This window comes from Corythoichthys intestinalis, chromosome 5, assembly GCF_030265065.1.
Source record: "Corythoichthys intestinalis isolate RoL2023-P3 chromosome 5, ASM3026506v1, whole genome shotgun sequence".
NCBI classification, from domain to species: domain Eukaryota; kingdom Metazoa; phylum Chordata; class Actinopteri; order Syngnathiformes; family Syngnathidae; genus Corythoichthys; species Corythoichthys intestinalis.
Genome location: NC_080399.1, coordinates 25,975,256 through 25,998,119, shown reverse-complemented (window position 1 = coordinate 25,998,119; position 22,864 = coordinate 25,975,256). Strand labels below are relative to the sequence as shown.

Here is a 22,864-nt window from a genome sequence, read left to right as displayed (position 1 = left end):
CAAAAAAGACAAACAGCAGCGCAGATTGCAAGAAGTGCACACAAAGTGTTACAGTTAATATTCCTCTACTGGTATGCTTTATGCAAAACTGTAAGTACTCTAATGGTGGCCTCCACTTTAATGGACCGTCTGTGTCTGCTGAAAGAGTTACAATAGTATATGTATACAGTGGTACCTCTAATTACGAAGTTAATTCGTTCCAGGACCGCGTTTATATGTCTAAATGGTTGTATGCCGAGCAGGATTTTCCCATAAGAATACATAATAATTCCATAATTCGTTCCAAAGTTCGAAAACCTACATTAAATCCTTAATAAATACTGCTGGTACTATTACAAATGGCAATTACACATAGCAAAACAAATAAATTATTAATATAATAAAATAATAATTACTGTAATAATGTAACGAATCAGGTTCTAATGTGGCAGGCGTGTTTTGCGTACTGTACCTGAACGCACCGTGTTGCTGACATGACGGAGAGACGTGTGGTTGAGATTTTACGCTCTCTTTAATTTTTTGTTGAGAACACCATCAACTGGGATGGACAATAGGCGTGTTGTATTGCACAAGTTCTGAAATAAATGATAAAAATCTGCCGAAGCTGTCGATTTCTTTGGCGATGTTACCACAATAATAATTGTCATTTTAACGTATAAAGACAGGCGAACGGAGGTCGGAGGAGGAGGAGGTTGAGGCCAGTTCACAGTTGCGCACCCAATACTCATATATTTTTTTTTATCATAAACGTCACCTTTTTCTTTGTTTCATCACCTGCACAAACCTTTGAACCTGTGTTGATTTCTCTTACAAGAAAATCCGCCGTGCGTCCGTCTGCGGCGCTGTCATGTCGTCGTATGGCGAGTCAAATTTTATGTCAGATGTTGAAAAGATTGTGCGTCAAAGCGATCGTATGTCAAGGTACCACTGTATTTCGAAATTTAAAACAATTTAAAATTAATATGTCAGTGACTTCTCAAAATATGTATCATGGATAAAAAAAATACACCACACTTATGCTTAAGGAATAGAAATTGTGCTTGCATTATAATGGTTGGCAGTTTGTTTTTCACCGGGCATGTATTTTGATCAGAAACGTGGACGCGTGCACTGGATTTTTACTGGTAGAAGTAGCCCTTCATCACCAAGCGGACAAATTGTTCTCGTCAATTAGTGTGCAGATCCTTGTACGAAGAGATATGTGACACATTTCCGACCAAAATACAGTATATCCATGATCCAGCTTGGGCTGCCTTATTTAGCTGGAATATCGAATGCAGCGGTTCTTAACCTTGCAAAAAGAACCAAACCCCACGAGTTTGACATGAGCATTAACCGAACCCTTCGAAATGTAATAGTTTTTTTTTCTTTTCCCAAATTCAAAACCGATATAGCTAAGCTAGCAAGCAAATTCTTGTTGAAATTTATTCAAATTTCAAATTTACTACAAATAAATTTGCTGTTTTGCAGTTACTTTTCACGTTGGAAAATATTTTTTTTTGTCTACATTCTTTTGTTTCATATTTATTTGTTTTACTTTTAACCTGTCCTGTTCAGTTGCTTAGATACGGAGAATAGGAATCTGAGTGACCTTTGGTCTGAACAGCTTTAATATATCATATGGGAGTTTGATATACTTCCATTGTGGTTGTTCACCATTTCTACATTCTTATTTTATGGTCGCATCCTTGCATCACATACTATTTTCATGGCGTAAAATGTGACGTAAGTGTGTGTTTTTTTTTTATTTTTTATTTTTTAAAACTTTTTATTTATTTATTTTTTAATTATTATCCGCGCAGTACACGCTAACTGTAGGTCTGTCAAAGTTCCTCATATCAAGTGTGAGTCAACCTTCAAACCAGTTTCTCCTCTTATTAGATATAGGGCTAGGAGGGGAAAGAACTGGAATAAAGCCTGTAAATGGGAGGCAACCCAGTCCAAAACCTAGTCTAAAACAACATTTGGCCTTTAGTCAGAGCATGAAAATAGGGCCTTGTGTGTGTTCTAATTTAAAGAAAAATGGAGCCAACAAAATACACATTGGCATTGCCTTGGTCTTTGGGAGTGAAGTAAGTGCAAACTCGGGATGCAACAGAAGATGCAAAATAGGTAAAATATTGAAAACTCTGCATAGAAAATACATTCTCATGGCCCATGGTTGTGACGGAGCGGTTCCGTCACTGATGGCGTGCGCCCGCACGCACGCAGGCGTACACGCACGCACGCACGCACGCACGCACATACACAATAGGCAGCAGCTGCGCTCACGCACATGGCACTCGTTTGGTATTACTCACGCCGTTATTTGGACAATCGGGACACTTTTCTCTTTCTAATATTCTCTCACAATCGGTAGCGCGATCGGGGGTGCACACTCGTCGCTCTACACATTGTTAAATAAATCCATTCCACATACAATCAAACAATCCATTCACTCTGATCAGTTATAACTCACCGGCAAGGAGGAAGTGAGGAGAGCCAAACAGGCATGAAGGTTTTGGGACCCTTAAGTGGGAAAACTTCCTGTGTAATTTGGGAGCAGGTGCGCTTGAGGGGAGGAGCTATTGGTATAAAAAGAGGCATTTTCTACAGGTAGAGTGAAGTGCGAGGTGGGTTTCTCCATGCCAGAGCAGAAAGGTAGTTTTGTCTGAGCTTAAGCCCACTTTTGCTTCTTGAGTTTATATGTTTGGATGTTGCTGTGGAAATCCACTCATATTTTTTTGTAAATAGTATTTTCTTCCTTTTTTTGTGATTTTGACATTTTTGCTGTAAATAGTTATATACTTTTTCTTTTTTGTATATAATCCAATGGTGCACTTTGTTTTTGCTGGGGTTCGAACCTATTAAAAACTCACAACACCTGTATTCTCCTGACTACGCCATCAGTTTTTTTTTAGTAGCCGGAAGAACCCCGCGACAATGGTGTTTTGAATTTGTAATCCATTTTGCATTCATGCATTACAGAACGCTGTAAGTGTGTGTGTCTGTGTCTCCTCGTTGATGAAAAGCCCTCCATCACATGATAATGTACAATCACAATTGTGGTTCCACCCCCTCACAGTCATAACATGTTCCAGGTTCAATGTGAAGCTCACAGAAGGAGAAAACAGTCAAAAGTAAAGCATGTACAAAACTGTTGGGTGAGTTACTACCAGCGGCTGATGCTAGTTTGTCAAGGAGGGGAAGCTCAAAGTGTGTCCGCCTGTGAGTGCTTTGTGACTTTTGAGGGGCTCAGCGGCACTCACTGCTTGACAGGGACAGAAACCGCAGAGTAGAGCTTGAATCAGGAGTGGATTTTCACTCCCGTTCCCAGAGAAAATCTCCTGTCCCATCCCAATGTCATGAATTGAATGTTGTTAAGATTTTGCCCTAGTGTGTATGGTCATTGTTATTACCCATTGATTTCACCTGTTGTGACCTGCTCCTTGTGTGCTGACCAATTTTCTTGTGTCACCCACCTGTGCCTCATTGTCTCCTTTTACCCCATGTCTGTATTTAAGTTCCCCGTGTGCTGTCTGTTCTTGTTGGGTCATTGTCTATCCGATGTCGATATACCGTCTCACCCCTCGTTTTCCTGTTCCTCTGATTAGATTAAGTAACTTTTGACACACAGTTTTCGTTAGTACTCCCGAGTTTTGTTTGAACCTTGCCTTTCTGATCCCCAGTCTTTTTGTTTGTACTTTTGGTGTTTTTGGTAGTTATCATTAAAACATTTTTTGAGTTCACCACCACCCTGCCTTGCTTCACATTTATTTCCCTGCTTTTGGGTCCACCTTGACGCCACACCTTGACACCCAATCTGGGTGAGTCAAAAAGTAGATCCCATACCATCCCACTCCTTTAGAATGACTCCCAATCCTGTCGTGCTCCCAGTCAAAATTATTCACACTCTCATCCCACTCCCATTTTTTCTTTTTTTTTCTTTTCTTTTTTTTTTTTTATAAAGCACGCAACATATTTTGTAATGGCACAGTCGCGTTCCACTCTCAAGAAGTTATCTAACTTTGACCTTTCTCCTAAAAGCTCCTCCTGTTTAACCGATGGGTCCTTATTTCTAACTTTCACGTGTAGTTCTCTCTTTGGGTTTTCACCGACCCTGTTCGCTATGTTGAGACCGCGCAAATATAATAGCCTTGGAAAACGTGGAAACTCGAAAATGAAACTACAAAAATGGATGCTTCGGTCATCTAGCTCTTTCAAACACAAGTGAAAAACATCTATTTATGTGCTATTGCTCCTGTTTATTATTATTCCTGTCCTGTCCCAGTCACAGAATTAATAAAATTTCGACTCAGAATTAGATGCTCGATATTTTATTAGTCGTTTTTAACAAAGAAAGTGTTGCTAGGTTGATTAGGAAAGTGTCCGGTTCAACTCAGAACAAGGAAATGAAAATCCTGCGGATGTTTAAACCACAAGATTGCTGATTCGCTCATCTTGCTGTCAATCAAAAAGGGATTCAGCCTCAGACAGATCATTCAATCATCATCCCTAAAGTGCGTATTCCGGGCCGGCTGAGGCCCGCCCATTGCCCATAGACCCTCAGAGACGCAGAGCGTCCGATGGGCGGGATAAGCCTAGGAAGCTGAGCTTCCCTTGCAGTCTCAGCGCAATCGCCACTGATTATTATGTAAAGTTTGTCTTGACATAAAACTCCAGTATGGTTTGCTTGGGTTCATCATTGAATACAACTTTGCAAGATACACAAGCAAAGTTACTAAGTATCTCAAATTTTATGTTAAATATTCTTTTTTTCAAAATGCTGAACTGCTGGAATTGATTGGAGCATTGTTGAAAGCTTTGAAAACAAATGTGCACAGAAACAAAAGTATTTTTGTATTCCTCCGATATAGACACTTTCTACAAATAAATGCCTACCACTTTCCGTATATGGCTGAATAAACACCTCTGACCACTACTTCTGAAAATCCGGAGAGCACTTCAATACTGTACAGTACGCACTCAATTTCTCCTTTGACTGGGCCAGGGCTGCCTTAATACCCACACTCAATCAATAGCATGAGCAAGACGCGACAAGGGCGACAAGATATTATCTGGCTCACACCCTGGGCCCCCTGATTAAGTCTTCATCTACACTCTGTCATGCCGAGATGTGATTAATTTAATACCATTACGGTATAATGACAGGCTGTCTGCAGACCTGCCACAGTGGCCAACCTCGGAAAAGCTCGTGCATGTCTGAAAGGCTCAGACACAACGCACCAGCCAGCTTATTAAAAAGCTACTTCACTCATTCCAGGATGCAATCCAAACGCGCAATGTTTACCTGTGGATGGCAAATAGGTAATGGACAATCCTTAAAAAAAGAATGCATTTTCGCATTAAGAAAGATTTATACTGCATACTTGAAGTGAAAATGTCAATAATTTTGATCACAATTGCAATGATTAGAAATCTGCCCCAATAGCATAAGGAACAAAAAGTCAACACAGGCCAAGAAGACACTAGACATTTAAATTTGAATACAGGAGAACCTCAGTTTTCACATTCTGTAGTTATCATATGATTTAGGTTTTATCAAGTTTTGTGCATTTTTTTGCTTAGCATATTGTTTTAAAAAATGCTTGACTAGACAGTTTATTTCCAGAAAATGTGTGATGCCATTTGCTTCTGATTCAGCATGCTTTTGTCTCTCATTAAGTATCATCCCACGTATAAACATTTTTGTATGTTATGGAACTTAATAAAAAAGGATGAAACACGACAAAACAAATTGCATGATGCAACATCAGCTCAACACTTATTGCACTCAAAAAAGTGGTTATAAAAGGGTTATAAAAAGGTTATAAAAAAGGGTTATAGTGAGAGTGCTGGAACCATGTTATTATACTGGCATACTGGTAGTATACTGTAATATTTTGAAGGCCAACCTCTTGACAGGATATGTTATGTCAATGTTGGCCCAACATGTCCGAGTGTTGCCAAGCAGACCGAGGGGTTGTTCATTGTCTATAGTTGTTAATGACAGATAGGAGTGTGGAATACATCTTGGTGCCTGTTGGACTCCTTTTAGTGCAATATGCCATTTGAAAAACAATGCAACAAACAAACATGACAGAATTCAAGAAAGACCTTATCTCTAGGGGTGTGACAAAATATCCAAATGGTGATATGTCGTGATACTTTGTATCCCAAAAGGTTATCGATATGCTCCTGTCAAGAATTGAGATATTGTTTTTAAAAGGTGTCAAAAAAAAAAATAAAAAAATAAAAAAAAAAGGGGGGGGGGGGGGGGGTTGCCATTGACAGAGCTTGACGCTCAATCCATTTAGACTGGGAAATAGAGATGTCCCGATCGATCGGGTCCGATCACGTCATTTTCAAAGTATCGGAATCGGCATAAAAATATCGGACATGCCTTTTTTAATTTATACATATTTATATACAGTGGGGAGAACAAGTATTTGATACACTGCCAATGGGTTTTCCCATTGACTGTATATATATATATATATATATATATATATATATATTTTTTTTTTTTTTTAATTAAATCGTTTTCTAATTGGATTTAACGTTACAGTCTTTAGTTTTGGCTTAAAGTGGGGCTGTTAAATTTATCGCGTCAATGACAGTCATAACATTAAAATATTTAACGCAATTTACGCATGTGCTGCACTACCAATTCACGCATTGTCACGTTCATTCTATAAAGGCACCGTATTACGTATACATAGAACTAAATGGCAACGTAAAATGAGTAGAGAGAATTTTGACAGCCTTTGAAGCCTTTTTTTAAATGGCCAAAGCCTTACAATCCCTCTCTCAACGATCAGAAATATCGTGGGAAGCAATGTGAGGAAGAAAGGTAGTAGTTGATCTTTTTCTTAACACCCTATTTTATTTTCCAACGCTGAGAAGATATATCAATTGGTACCATCACGCACAGTCATGGTTGCACTTCCCATCATGCATTTGGGCAGAAGTTAAATGGCTGAATTGTCATTTACTGAAAGCTCATAAAAATCCACTAGATGGCAATGTTTAGTCACAATATACAAAGTCACATTTGTCCTTTAAGAATTACAAGTCTTTCTATCCGTGGATCCCTCTCACAGAAAGAATGTTAATAATGTAGATGCCATCTTGAGGATTTATTGTAATAATAAACAAATACAGTACTTATGTACTGTATGTTGAATGTATATATTTGTCCGAGTTTTATTCATTTTTTTTCTTAATGCATTGCTAAAATGTATATGATCGGGAAAAATTGTCAGGAATGATTGGAATTGAATCGGGAGCAAAAAAAAAAGAAATCGGATCGGGAAATATCGGGATCGGCAGATACTCAAACTAAAACGATCGGGATCGGATCGGGAGCAAAAAAACATGATCGGAGCAACCCTACTGGGAACATTCGTTCATTCAAAATCAGAGCATTCGCAGTCATTCTGACCGATTTTCGGGCATTTACAGGTCACTTGCTTTTCATCTTAGGGCATTTACATGTCATTTCCTGTTCAGTTTGAGTCACTGCCTATTCATTTGGGTGATTCCCAGGTCACTTCCTGTTCTGTGACGCAAAATAAACAGCAAGTGACCCATAAAATACCCCAAAATCAACAGGAAGTAAGTGAAAATCAACAGGTAAATGACCTTAAATGGCCCAAAAATACTCATTGCCTGGCATTTGCTGCCACTCATGGCCATAGACGTTCAATCCGTTTGAAGTGGAAGGGATGGCAGCGAATGAACGAGTGTTCATTCGCTGCCACCCTCCCAGTTCAAATGGATTGCACGTCTACTAGTGATGAACTCATTCCAATTCACAGCAGAAGCATGTTTTTCTGTTTATTAGTTTTTAGTAGAATATCCTAGAATGACTTCCTAACCAATGTATCGAAAATCGTTGTATCGCTATATCGTCAGATCATCGTTATCGTGAGCTTTGTATCGCAAATTGTATCGTATCATGAGGTACCAAGAGGTTCCCACTCCTACTTATCTCTAAGTAAAAAATGTCCATCTTCTAATCTTCTCACACCATCAAGAGGTTTGTGTCCATTCAATATATTTTCACATATTAAATAGTGATTTGGCAATCGTACCAGCAGTGTAAATCCAAAATAAGATGGATTCTAGCCCCAGGTGTTCCGTGTGGTCAAGGTGCATGCACTACATCTTAATTATGCTGATTAGACAAAGCCCGGTGTTTAAATGTGAATAATTGATTGTTATTCAACTTGAACAACAAGTTTTTGGGGTGGGGAGTTATTAGACAAAAAGATAACTAAAATCTTAAAGCTCTAAAAATCCAATATCAAACCCCCCAAAAATGAGGAATATACCTGTTAATTACAAACCCTAGCTGTCAGGGCACAGAAATGTTGAAAATACGTGCCATACAAAATTCATCAGACTTATTATGTATGAAAAAAAGAGGGACAATGGAGGACATATTGTACTACGCTAATCCTTTTTTTCCTTCAGATATACTATACAACTGGTAGGATTTCTATGAACTATAAGTAGCTGTAATAGCCCAATACTTAAATCCATGTGGTGTAAATTACGATTCCATCTACTCACCAGCGGGGGCATCATCCCTTTGCTTGACGGAGGTATGACAACCCTGAGATCTGGCTTGCGGCCTCCCATTCCCATGCTCACTCCAGGGGATGGCGGAGATTTGGTGGGCATGACTTTACCCAGACCGTTGCCGCTGGGCGCACTGAGGAGACCCGGGGAGCCCCTGGGGTTGGCAAATCCGTTCCCTGCAGAGGCCAACACAGCAACAGCGACACGTCGTCAAAAGGCACTAGCCGTGACCGGCAACAATTGTTGTCATCAAGGCGACAGTGCGACTCGCGTTTTTTTCCACGCAGCTTTAAGTGTTTTCAACCCTCTGGGAAGTTTTAATGGACATGGATAATTATCCCGAACAGTAACAAAAATAAAATGTCCATTTCAAAATTGATGATCCTTTTATTTTTTAGTGTGAATGATTACATTAAAGGCTTCTTTTTGTGTTTGGAGACAAGGGGCAGTTTCACAGCAAATGTACCGTGGCCGCTTAAAAGAAATAGCTGAAACCATTATGGCCGGATAAAAACAATTAAAAGAAAAAAAGTGAAAACGCACACACTGGACTCTTACTATGAGGTGCTCACGTTTGCTTTTTTTGCGTGGTTTAGAACAGATTTACAACAGTCACAAAAAAAAGCTTAATACATTTGCCAGCGTATTCACGATGAAACATTGTAAAGCAAAGTTCTGTAGTCTAAAAACATAAAAATGACACATTTTAAAATTATTTGCTGCTATCGATGTCGATAGCCATCCAATCAATTTAAACTGAGAATGCTGGCAGTGATCATTCAAAATGGATTGGACGATTGTCGTCAATAGCAGCCAATGGGTTAATTGAACTAGTACTCTTCTTTACAAAACCAAGTCGTACATTGTACAATATGAGGTTGGTAACAGTAAATGGAAACCATATTATCAGTACTTACAATTAGAGCTAAAACAATTACTCGAATAATTTGAGTAACTCGATTTTAAAAATTCATCCAGGAATTTTCCCGCATCGAGGAATCGTTTAATTTTCTGGCTCTAAGCATGACGTTTTGCTGCTTTTAATGCGGCACAATGCGTTGACCTCATGTGCCTACAGGAAGAAGACATAGGCGGCGAATATATTGTATTTGATTTGATTTTAACAACAAAGACGCCGAACAAAGCGAAGAGAAAGGCACCAAGAAAAAACACAAAATGTCAAAAGTGTGGGAGCATTTCAAGCTGGACACCAAGGCGAAAACTCTTTCATGTATTCATTGTAAGACAGCGCTTGCATACCACTACAGAACGTCTGCAGCTCCACCAAAGCACCCAGTTTACTCCAAGAGCGGAGGAACGATACCCAAGACAAGGTAAAATTAGGTTCACGTAGCACTAATGAATAAGAATAACATGACTGTACCTTGCTAACATAACATTAGCCCTGTGGAGGGCTTGGTTTCTATTAATTATGATTATTGTCAGTGCGTGGCTTTCATACAGGCTTCATTTAATCTGCAAAAACACAGCGCTGTAGAGTGATGAGGGTGCAAAATAAAAACACAATAAAGCTAACTGTCAATTTTAGCTCATTGATGGTCATTGATGGATAAAACACCAAGTGGCACTTGTGCCTAATGTGCTCCAATACAGCAGGTATGTATTATACATTTATTTTGAACACTGCAAAAACTCAAAATCCAATCAGGACTTAGAATTTAGACTAACTTAAAACTTAACTGGAACTTATAAATAGCTTGACACAAATGGAAATTTAATTGAAACACGGGGAAAACACCTACCTTTTAAGTGATGTGTGTTATCAAGTGTCATGAGATTTTTAGGTAAGAAATAAGAATTCTCTTATTTATTTATTTATTTATTATTATTATTATTTTTTTTTTTTTAGTTTTTGGAGTGAAAACCGTGAATTCGTTTTTTTGTTTGTTTGTTTGTTTGTTTGTTTTTCTAGCCACATCTGAGATGCCATCGTTGGCTGTTTTCAACAATGAAATGTCTTGTTTTCTCATGTATATTTATAATTGCTCTTTACCTAAAAAAATATATATATATACAGGTACATATACATATAACGTGGGGAGAACAAGTATTTGATACACTGCCAATGGGTGGATCAAATACTTGTTCTCCCCACTGTATATCCAGTTACTCGATCAATCGACTGAATTTTCAGTGGAGTATTCAATTACCATATTTTTCTGACTATAAGTCGTAGATTTTTTTTTTCATAGTTTGGCCGGGGGTGCGACTTATACTCAGGAGCGACTTATGTGAGAGAGAGAGAGAGAGAGAGAGAGAGAGAGAGAGAGAGAGAGAGAGAGAGAGAGAGAGAGAGAGAGAGAGAGAGAGAGAGAGAGAGAGAGAGAGAGACACGGCTGTGAACCTACGTTCATTGTTTATGCTTGTAAAATATCTCTACAGTGGCGATGCCTGTGTGTATCATCTTTTCTGTTGTTGTTGTGTGTTTTCCAACCCCGATCGGACACTTACAGCCAGTTGTGTGGTTGTTTGAACGATGTGCTAATGCTAGCGAACGCATGCTAACCGTTTGTGTCATTGCTGTAATAGCACCTAATTATCATTTATTTACGTTGATATGAACCTGTTTGGTAACGAGGATGACATTGATTGAGCAAATTATACGGATGTCCAGCATCATCATTTTGGAGTTTTGCTCGCTGTATAGCCAGGACCGAGCTGTAGCGTCCTGGTGAGGACAGTATGTTCGCATTTCGTTGTTCATGCATCATGTAACATCATACTGTACACTTATTCAGCATGTTGTTTCTCTATTGTATTTTCATATTAAATTGCCTTTCAAGATGACATATCTGTTCTAAGTGTTGGATTTTATCAAGTAAATTTCCCCCAAAAATGCGACTTATACTCCGATGCGACTTATACTCCGGTGCGACATTTATGTTTTTTTCCTCTTCGTTGGGCATTTTATGGCTGGTGCGACTTATACTTCGATGCGACTTATAGTCCGAAAAATACGGTACTAAAATATTCGATAGCTGCAGCCCTACTTACAATTAAGCGATAGAATAACTGGCAGAATAACACAGCCCTACATCTCTTACGTGAAACAACAAAATTTACATCAGCAGTTTCACAGCCACAAAGTACGTGAAAACTCAACAGACTTTAAAGCCATTTAACTTTACTCAGTGCCTTGAGTGAAGCTACACTATTACATAAACCTAAGGGAAGAAAGAATGAATGGTATCTACCACTGCATCAACAGATCAGTAACACTTCACCAAGTAGCTGACTTTTGACTTTGACTCTATTGTGTGCACGGCGTGTCCAAATGTGTGTTTGTGTGAGTGCTCACAACCGGGAGGCTCTTTTGCGTTAAGAACATAATGGAACAATAGCCTTCTTCGGACCGCACGATAAGGACCAAGCGACAATTCTCGCTCAAATAAACAGTTATGAAGGACACAATGGTATCTCACAGCTGAATCAACAGTATGTACACAAGCAGCTGTCAGCTGGGACTTTGATCACGTAAGAATTGACTGCAGTGTTTAACTGTGGAGTAGATGGCCCCTAGAAATAGCCTTGCTGTGACAAGCAGTGAAAACAGGTATTTCAAGGGAAATCGATGAGTGGTCCTACTTGAGCCACTCGACTTTAGTTATTCAACTATTGGATTGTCAACAGCATGGATTACATAACCCATGAATTATATTTCAAGGGAATGTGAAGATCATTGAGGTATTACATGAACAAGCACACCTACTCATGGTGAGCTATACGTATGTGATATTTAAGTGTTGCTTACTTTTTGTATTTTATATTTTGAACTCCTATAGCAGCCCAGGTAGTACAATAACTCAATGGCTGCCGCTCACTACAACACATGTCCAATTGCGACGTCTTGCATGAGAAAGATGAGCAGTCACTGCCAGCCAGTTTTTACAACACTAGAGCAAAATTTCAATATGAATATGACGTTAGTCTATCTTCAGACTCCATATCTTTCTTTTTCAAATGACAATGCAATTAAATTGTTTAGTTTATTTTGAAGTGTCTTGAGTCAGTAACGTCAGGTGTTGCGGTTTCAACCTGAGTGGCTTTGAGGGCAGCCAGGTTAGCGTCCCCAAAGCTTCCATTAAACAATTGTTTTTCGCAATGCCATGGATGTTGGCTTTCCACTTGAAACGGGAAAAGATGCGTGTCGTGAAGACAGATGGCAGTGATTTGCATTTGGCATGGCTGTGTTATCATCTTCTGGGCAACAACCTATTTACTTTCAATTAAAAGGACCTAAATTATACGGCATTGAATTGTCACCAACTTCTGTTAGTATTATAATGTTTGAAAAACTATTATCGTTTCTATTCAAGAATTTAAAGTCTTTATGTGATATGCAAATAAATAGTGTGCTATGCAATCCCATTAAGTTATTAGGTGCATTGCATTTGTTGTGGATGAAAAGTATGATACTAGCTGTAATGTTATTAACATTTCTGCTTTCTTGGTATTTATTCAACTACATAAGCGAATAAAGTAGCACTGCACAACTCAGCTTTTTTGTTGTTCATCACAAGCCAGACAGAAACTGGCTGACAAATTTGCAGGCAAATTTAAAAATGAATCAACATATAATAATGACTGTTGTTCTCAAGGACCCAATTTTAAAGATTCATACTTGACCAAGATGTGTTTTTCATATAACTAATAATACTGTTTTAGTGTGTATCTGCTACATAGAACTAGAAATTCTTGCAACTGTATTAATAACTAAAAACAGAGACATAGACTCCACCATCAGTTGACAAGACAGCTCCCACAGATTTGCACCATGCCTTCCCATAGGGGGCCGACCCAGGCAGAATGTTGAGTTGGCTTTCACTGTGATAAACTCGAACGCACGCTGCATTCTAAAGCCGGATTTAGGTGGAAACAGGATGAAGATTTTACTGCATACAAGCAGGCAGGAGTGTCTCAAGAGTGATATGGTCGAGGATTCAAGGTAATTATTATATTAAAATAGCACCATGCATGCACTTTGAAACATAGTGAAAAAAAAAAAAAATCAATGCATAAATTAGTGTAACATTGGCTTAAAATTTTTACGTAAAATGAATGATAACTGCCCGTTTCTTGCTTTTCACCAAGAATCTAGACCAGGGGTGGGCAAACTATTCCACAAAGAGCCGCAGTGGGTGCAGGTTTTTGTTGCAACCCATTAAGACGACACATTTTCACCAATCAGCTGTTTTAGAAGTGCAATCAGTTGATTGCAGTCAGGTGCTTCTCATTTCTGCTGAAACCTCATTGGTTATACTATCTGTGCTGGGTCAGTTGGAACAAAGGCAAGGACCCACTGCGGCCCTCGAGGACCGGTTTGCCCACCCCTGATCTAGACTGTTTTACGTTCATATCTATAGAAAATCTGCGATTTAAGCATTTATTTATAAGAAACTTTAAAAGCTATTTGTTTCATGACAGCAGCCATGTTGCATTACACAATACCGTAACTTTTGCTTGAAATATGTACGTAAAATGAACAATAACTTCCTGTTTTATGCTTTTAACCAAGTTTTAACCCACTGTTTTATGTTCATAATATCTGTAGAAACTCCACGATTAAAGCATTTATTTATTATTTTTATCATTTTATTTAGGAATTTTCAACTTAAAAAGCTCTGTTTTGTGGTTGGATTTTGTATCTCTACACATGACATTTAAGTTGCTATTTCTGGCAAAAACTTGATATATGATATGTTAAATATTGTTTTTGATCCTGAAAATATAGGTGATTATCTCTACATTTGGTCATTTTTGAGCATCTAGCGTAAAATCTGAGAATTTTATAGCCCTCTGAAGTTTTGTTATACTTTATAATTAATCAGGATTTAATTATGGAATGACTTTGAATTTTTTTATGCCGCTGCTCATGGAGACTCATATATGCCTAAGTGAGGTGCCTGTTTTGGGTTTAGGTCACTAGTGGCTTTGGTTTAGAAAATATTAGAATTTTAAGTTTTTTAAAATAGGCCCCCGACGGTTAAGCCCCTTCAATTGATTGTGAAGTCTATGACACAGAACATAATTTGTACCGATTGGTTTGAAAAATAAAACACTCTTCTCCAATAAAAAAAGATTCCATGGTTTCCAAAACGAGAGGATGTGAGAGGGCGGATTTTGAAAATGTTTGTGCTTGCTCATCAAAATCAAAGCGGACAGTTGATCTTTTGGTATGTTTTACCAAATAAGGCTATGGTTTGTCCTCAACATCCAGCTTCTACTTATCTTGAATTAACATATAATGTTATGAAAGTTGAAGTGAAAAAAAAAAAAATAAAAAAAAAATAAAAGGAAAAGAAAAATAAGACAAGAATAGAGTCATAATAACTAGAATTAAGTTAAATTATTCAGAAATTGAAGGCATAATACTACAAACATTTTCATTTTAAAAGAAAATCATGCCTTGCTCCGCTTGCATTCACAAGCGAAGCAGGGTGCGCTTAAAGCGGACAGAGTTCGGATGCACTTTCACATTTACAAAACCAACCGGACTATCTGAGAAAAAGAACTCTGGTCTGTTTAAAAAGGACCAAACAGTGCTAATGTGAAAGTGCTGTTTGGCCCCAAGGGTCTTGTGAATGCACCACGCTGTGACATTGCACACTATTTCCTCTTCTAAATGTGTCCAATTAATAAGTGCGCCTTTTGTCCACATGATGCTACGCTGAAAGTTCAGTTGGCTCAGTGTGAATACTGAACCTTTTCAACAAGTCATTTACAAGTGTTGTTACGAGGTAGTGCCCCAAGGTTCTTCCTTGAGGAGTGATACAAAGTGTTGTTTAAGGTTACTTTTGAAGAGTAAAGAGTTATAGTCATTCCTCTGAAAACGTAACTAATTACTCTAGTAGTTATTCAATTATGAAAGTAACCACTTTGTTACTTTAGTTAAAAAAATATATGTTAAAAAAAAAGCGTTTTTGTTGTTCTGTCATACAGTAAGAGAAAATACAACTCCCTCCCAACGCAATGAAATGTTAGGGAACAATAAAAGTGCAGAAATTTGACAGACATCTATATTTTTATAAATTTGCCCTAAAAAAAAAAGTCAAATCAATAACCTCTTCATGTGGACTCCAAGGCTAGTATGAGAGCACAAAGTTGAGACGTCAGTAAATTACAAATGGACTCTTGTGCCATGGTCCTGCAGGGTCAGGCTTTTCACTTGGATCACATAACTTAACTAATGACGGTAATGCTGGTACAATAACAATAGGGCCGTTATAGAATGAAAAAATGTCACGTATTACGTCAGGAGTTACTGCAAAAAGTAGTTTCTTAACGTAACGTAATGGAAGTAAGGGCGTTAGTTCCAACATTGGTGACACGTACTGTATTGAGTCAGATCCATAAATACTGGGATATTCTCAAAACACCACCACAGTGGATTTGAAATGACTTAAGTCAAAATTGCAGACTTTCAGTATTATTTAGAAAGTATTTTGAAAAGTACACAAAAATTAAATGAATACCATGGTATATGTGCCTCAAACATTTTTAAAAAATAAATATTAAGTAAGCCTCTTACCCTAAAGCAGTGGTACTTAATCTGGGTTCGAGCGAACCCTAGGGGTTCGGTGAGTCGGTCTCAGGGAGCCTCTGCCGCTGAGGTCAAGACACACCGACTCATCATGTCTATACGCGATGGCATGCCCCGCTTGGCCATCACTGGCTGCAGATGATCACGTGACATTGCTTGGCCAATCAGTGCTGCAAGGAATTTAGTGCACTCTGGAGTGATCTCATCGAAGTACGTCGTGTACTTACTTTCTTCATATTTTAATTCATACTAACTATGTAGCGTGAAAAAAGAAAGTGGTCGGACGATTATGTACAATATGGATTCTCATGTATCATGGAACGGGATGGGAGTCAACATCCTATCTGCATGATTTGCAATGCCAAGTTGAGCAACTCTAGTCTCGCACCGGCAAAATTAAAGGAACACTTCGAGAAACTGCATGGAATTTGGGAATAAAAGAATACAACGCTTGCTGAATTCAAGGTGAAGAGAGTCAGATTCGATAATAAGGCCACTCTGCATGCTCTTGGATTTGTACTCATTAACAAACCGATCCTCACAGCATCATATGAAGTTGCGTACCTGATCGCAAAGAAGGGCAAGCCACACAACATTGGTGAAACACTTGTAAAACCAGCTACGTTAAACATGGCGAATCTAATACTCGGAATACTATGTTAGTTTTGTTCTGCACGGTTCATTTTGTGCACCAGTAGAAAAACTATGTCTTGAACTGTCTTGAAAAAAATCATATTTTAATTTACGCTTAAATTGGGTTCGGTAAATGCGCATATGAAACTAGTAGGGTTCGGTAGCTCCAACAAGATTAAGAATCATTGCCCTAAGGTCTCCGAACAGCATTTGAAACATACTGTAAAACGACCTGTGAAAAGGGACAGCTTTGTAAAGAGTGGTCATCTGACAGTGAAGCCACTGGGACATAGCACTTGGTACAAACAACAGGTGCTAGTCACTGACTCCTTAGAGGCCTTTACGCACTGTGTTAACATTGTAACCTTACAGCAGGACTCCCCAAATACATCACCCTCTCATCACTACGTGCCTACCTTCACACACACCCACTTGCAAGGCTACTCTGAATAAACTATCTAATTAGCCAGATCGAGTCGCATGAGACGGGTTACAATAGATTGCTTTGTGCATACATTTAAACACTGTGTGGAAAAAAATGTGAACGTGTGTAGTTTATCTATCACACTTAAAATAAGATACTGAAATGATACTTTTAAAGGGATTTTAAAATATAAAGGCTTATTATGAGACACTTTTTACTTATTCTACTGGCAGAAAGCAAAAAGTTACTTGTTTAAATTTTTTTTTTTGAGGTGTCACTTTTTCCAGTGCAGTACTAAGAATGAAGAAAATTCAACTAAAATAACCTCAATAAAATATACTACCACCCCTCTACCATTAAAAAACAAAAAAGAAAATTTGGGGAATGGCTTGCTCATTGTGTATAAACTGCACTCAATAAAATCAAAGGAAAAATTCCTTTAAAAAAGAATAAAGTGGAAAAGATTGAAAAAGAAAGATCATATAGAGCAAAACACACCTAAAAAGTAAAGTAAAAATCTCAGATTTACGTTAAGGCTTAAATCCAAATACTGTAAAATAGAAAGATGAAACAATAGACATTAAAAAAAATATTTTTTTAAAATCCTAAAACAAAGAATAATATATTTTTTTAATTTTAAGTTTTATGTATCAAAGGGGAAGTTTAGAACTTTTGACATTAGACTTAATTTTCGAGTTAGCGGGGATTTAGTTTGTCGGTGGAGTTGGTTTTAACAAATCCCGTGAAGTTTGTTAGTTATTTGTTAGTTGCAGCTCTGGAGTGGCTAAGCTAACGCAAGTCAATGGTGCTTACTAGCATGCCAAAAAACAACAACATGAGAATCATCGATAACCCATGCAGTCAATAGTGTTGGCTATGTTTTCAGGATAAAGTTATTAAAACTTTCCACTGCATGTCAATAATTGTAATACTGTATGAACAGCAACATTTGTAATCCAACATCTCTGCAGGAACAGGCTGTCTAAGCAAGCAGGGCGGAGTGATATCACACTCATTTTTTCACCGCTGATTTTTTGGGTGGGAACGAAGACTCCCCATCCCCTAAATCAATCACCCTGACACACTGTAACGTTTAGAATCGGTAAAATATTTTTATTGGCATGCTAGCAAGCACTATTGACTCACGCTAGCTTATCCACTCCAGAGCCCTACAACTAACAAATAACAAACAAACTGCACGGAATTTGTTGAAACCAACTCCCCTGACTAATTTAATCCCGCTAACTCAAAAATTAATGTAAAAAATTCTGAACTTTCTCTTTAAATTCATACAAATACAAGTTCTTATTATTGTGTTGTGCATATTTCGGACTATAAAGCGCATATTTTTCCCAAATATTCACAGTAACCCGTATAATCCAGTGCGCTTTAGGTATGAATTGTGGTTGCAATTAATGACCTCAAACCTATTTTGTAAAACATACCTGTATTATACTGCTCCAGTAAAGTTAATGTTAAAGGATAAAAACAAATGAATAATTCCGTACATCGATTAACTAATGCACCTTATCATAACCAGTCACCTTATGTTAATGGTGCGCCCTAGAACCTTGTGTGCTTTATTACAAAATGTAGGTATTGTACAATAATAGTAAAATATTGTAAAATATGAGAAAGATGTGCAGGCAAAAAAAAAAAAAAAAAACTATGCTAAAATCCTAAATTGTAACTTTAAAAAAATAAGAATACTGGGGGGAAAAAATTAAATTTGCATAGGATGAAATATGACAACATTGACAAAACATCACAAGTTGTCAAAGCCAATGTCCCAACAAAACTTTTAGACACATTACACATGCTAAAAATAGGAGTACTGACAACAGTTGCCGCCGCCTACCCCATTGTCTTAATGGGACAAAAGACATTAGCTACGCAGACTTGCACTCTAGCAAAGGTACGTACGATATTGATTTTAACAGTGACTTTTGACATTTGTTTGAGCGTTGAATTAGTTTTTTTTACTGTGGGATTTGGCAGTTAGATGGAATAGATTGTTTGACCACCGAATAATCTTATTTTAGCTCATTGGCTGCCATTGATGTCCAATCCATTTTAATTGTGAGTGTTGCAGCATATAAACATTTGCTCATTCACTGCCAACCCTCCCATTTTTAACGAATTGGACATATACGATTGACAAAATTAACAGCAGAAGGATGAAAAGCATCTCATGGTTGCTTCTTTCATTTTCAAAGGCCCTCAAAGAGGTAATAATTAATCTGAAGGTCCCTTTTAGTGACAAGTGGCAGAGAAAGAGTTAAAAGCCCACCTGCTACTGCCCCTCAAACAGCACATTGCAGCCATGACAAGCTGTCCGGTCATTGTGTACTGAGGACTTAGAGGGATATCATGGCCTGAATACTTTCAGGGTTATGCTGGTCTGGGCATCTTATGAGCTCTGGCCAGCCTTATAAGGCCTGTGAGGGAAGATGCACCTGTCAACATGGGGAATGAAACACCCTGGGGGAGGGTTAGAGACGAGGTGGTGTGTTTTAAAATGTTGCATTTATTCGCCACCATTTCCAAATTCTAGTGTGTGAATTCTACGCACATCACGTCGGATGTCCTGAGCAAGCAGTGGACCCAGTATAGCTAAGCAAAAAGGCCCCTAGTTGGTGTGTGATTTGTCTTGAACCAATCACAGATGGATAACACAAGCATCCAGCTCAAGTGCGAAGCAGGAGGTCCAATGGGCAAAGCTACAGAGAGCATATAAATCTCTTCGGGAAGGACATACCCGCTGGGCCGGAGCCCACGCCGCTTGGCACCGAGAGCTCTGTGCTATCAGGCGGGCCACCTAATGAGATGCACAGAGTGATATGATTAACCATCTGTACTGCTTGTGCACAAAAAAAGAGCAGTGTATGTGCTGGGGGCTGTAGACAAGACATGAACATCATGTCGTTTCGATTTCTCTTCAGAGCCTGTAAATGGCACGTTTTTTGGATGTGACATTTTTCAGGGTTTCTTAAGCTCAAGGCAAGTAAATGTCTTTTAGGCCTTTTTAACGGCGTTTGAAATTAACTTTATTTAAAACAAATAATAATAATTAAAATAAATAAAGACAACAAGACACCAAGTATTTTGGTCCAGTCATTGCTAAAAGTCACACCCAACCATACCTGAAAGTAGAGCCGCATCAAAAGTTTTATTCTTACATACTAGCTGGCCCCATAAAGCAATGTGCCCAAACTTATTTTTCACGGACCGGCAATGTGTGGCAGAAAATATAAAATAACACGTCGAGGCTAAAAACAAATATTAAGTGCAGGGAAAATGTCACTCACCAACAGTGTTGTCTGTAATCTGATTACTTTTTTCAGTAACGAGTAATCTAACGCGTTCATTTTTCTACACCAGTAATCTGATTAAGGTTAGTTTCCTTAGTGTCTCTGCGTTACTATTTTTTCATTGACTCATAACGTTTGTAAAATGAAGATTATTGTAGTCATGTACGAAGAGCATTTTGACTAGAAAATGCTAAAATAAAAGGTTCCCGGTACGTGTTTCCATGACAACCTCTTAGCTATTTCCTGTTTTGGTCTCATGTCACATGTGTTGTGGGACTGAAGGCGTGGGCCAGGCGGGTGGACATTGGAGCCGAGTGTTGACACGTTGCGAGGGAATGTTGATCTGTGGATACCAATGAATGAAGGTGAGTATTTTTCCTTCATTCTGGAGGGTATCGGCAAAAGGTTGGACCGTTTCGTAGCTTTGCTGTAGCAACGACGGGCAGTCATCGCTCCAAGTTGGCAAGCTTTGTTTACATCATTTGCGTGTTGCACATTTATGCTGTGAGGTGATGTGTTCGTTTAGCATCTGTGGAATGTGTTGTAAGTCCGATTGAGTGTAAAGTGCTTAGTTGCCGCCACGTTTTGTGGCCAAATTGACCGCGTGTGTGTTGAGAGGAGTACTTCCGGGTTGTGGACGCGCATCCGCGCCCACCACCACCTTTGCAATTTTGTATAGTGAGTTTGCATTGTATTACATTGGCACTGATATGCTGTTAACCATAGCCCGAAATTCAGAAGTTTTGACATTACGCTTAATCTTAGAGTTAGCGGGGTTTAATTGGTCGGTGGAATTGATTTCAACAAATTCCAAGCAGTTTGTCAGATATTTGTTAGTTTCAGGGCTCCGAGGTGGTTAAGCTAGCGCGAAATTCTGATATTCCCCTTTAAATTCAATCATCGGAAAGTCAATTACATGTGATGACATTTTTCTGTTGTCATTCTTGGGTAAAAAGTAACTGACAGATTACTTTTAAAGTAACTTAGTTACTTTGATAATGAAGTAATCAGTAAAGTAACTAGATTACTTTTTTGAGGCGTAATCAGTAATCAGTAATTAAATTACTTTTTCAAGCAATCTGTGACAACCCTGCTCACCATACACTGAATCAACCTTTATTTAACAGCGGCCACTCCTAAAACTTGTCGGCAAATATCCGTGGTCGCAAGCATAATGAGTTCTTTAATCGTGAAAGGTTTCTTAGCTTTAGCAATACAGTTTGCCATGAGGTATGATGCTTTCAGTGCATTCGCTTTTGTTGCCTCGTTTGCTAGCTTTTAGCCCCATATTATGCAGAATGGACTTGGTTGTAGGTTCCTCTTCTGGCTCAGCAAATGGCCTTTTCCCCATTAAAAAAGCTCTCCATAGACGTCGCCGCCCGCAGCACACAGCCAACAGCAGCTAAAGTACCTGTTTACACTGACTGGCGCTGGGGTGCCATAGGTGTGCAAACACCCTAGTAATTGCAGCCTACCACTAGATGGCGACCTATACAAATCTTTACATGGATTAGTCTATATAGAGTCGACAGGGATATTGATGTGTCAAGAGCCACAGGCCAGATTGCATTCGTTAAGGAATTATTTATTTCTCTGTGCCCGGTACCGGTCCACGGCCCGGTGGTTGGGGACCACTGCTAAAGAGGACTAATAAGTCTTGATTTATTCAGCAAGAAATCTGTGTGTTTGGTGCATTCTATGTAAAGTTTTGAAAAACAGGCTCAGACACACACAGACCATTCAATTCAACAAAATAAACAAGGTTGAAGCCTGGCTCAAAATTTGAGTTTGGACTGCGTGGTGACATAAATGCTTCTTGACATCTGAATTAGGGGTGAATTTGTTCCTACCACAATTATTAAGTAAATCTATTTTAAAAATAATAATAATAATAATAAAAGGGTGGCAGCAACTTGCATTTAAGGAAACTCTTGGCTTATTTAGACAGTCGGCACGTTCGGGTTCCCACCCAGAGTCATGTAGGCAACACGCCCCACCCAAATACCCTAAATATGGGCTTCACGAACACCAAAAGTAAAAAATGCCAGCTGTTATGGCGGCACCCTGACCAGTAAGCGAGCTTCAAGTGGGAGCAGGTGAGCGCTAAGTCAAATTCTTGTTCAGTTTATGGTTTAACCTTTTGCTTGAATTATGATAACTTAAATAAGGATTCCTTTTTCAATTGCTTTTACAACTCTATAAACATGATCAGAAATGACTACCTAGCTGTCCATTGCTCGACACTCAATGAAAAATAAAAGCCCAAGAATCGAATCACATCTTTCCTTGTCTATGATTTAAAAAAACACACTTTAATTTGTTCATTCACTGTCAGCCCCTCACAGTTCAAATGGATTGGACATCTAGCCA

The 22,864-nt window shown here is 38.5% G+C and overlaps 1 protein-coding gene across 9 annotated transcripts in view; it reads right to left on the bottom strand.

Annotated features, from left to right (window-relative positions):
- Positions 1-22,864, bottom strand: part of mef2aa (myocyte enhancer factor 2aa) — a 238,983-nt gene that overhangs the window by 9,972 nt on the left and 206,147 nt on the right. For all 9 annotated transcript variants that reach the window (XM_057837431.1, XM_057837430.1, XM_057837427.1 and 6 more), the window contains one exon: positions 8,557-8,741. In XM_057837431.1, coding sequence (XP_057693414.1) covers positions 8,557-8,741 — 185 coding nt within the window. The remainder of the gene's footprint in view (positions 1-8,556; positions 8,742-22,864) is intronic.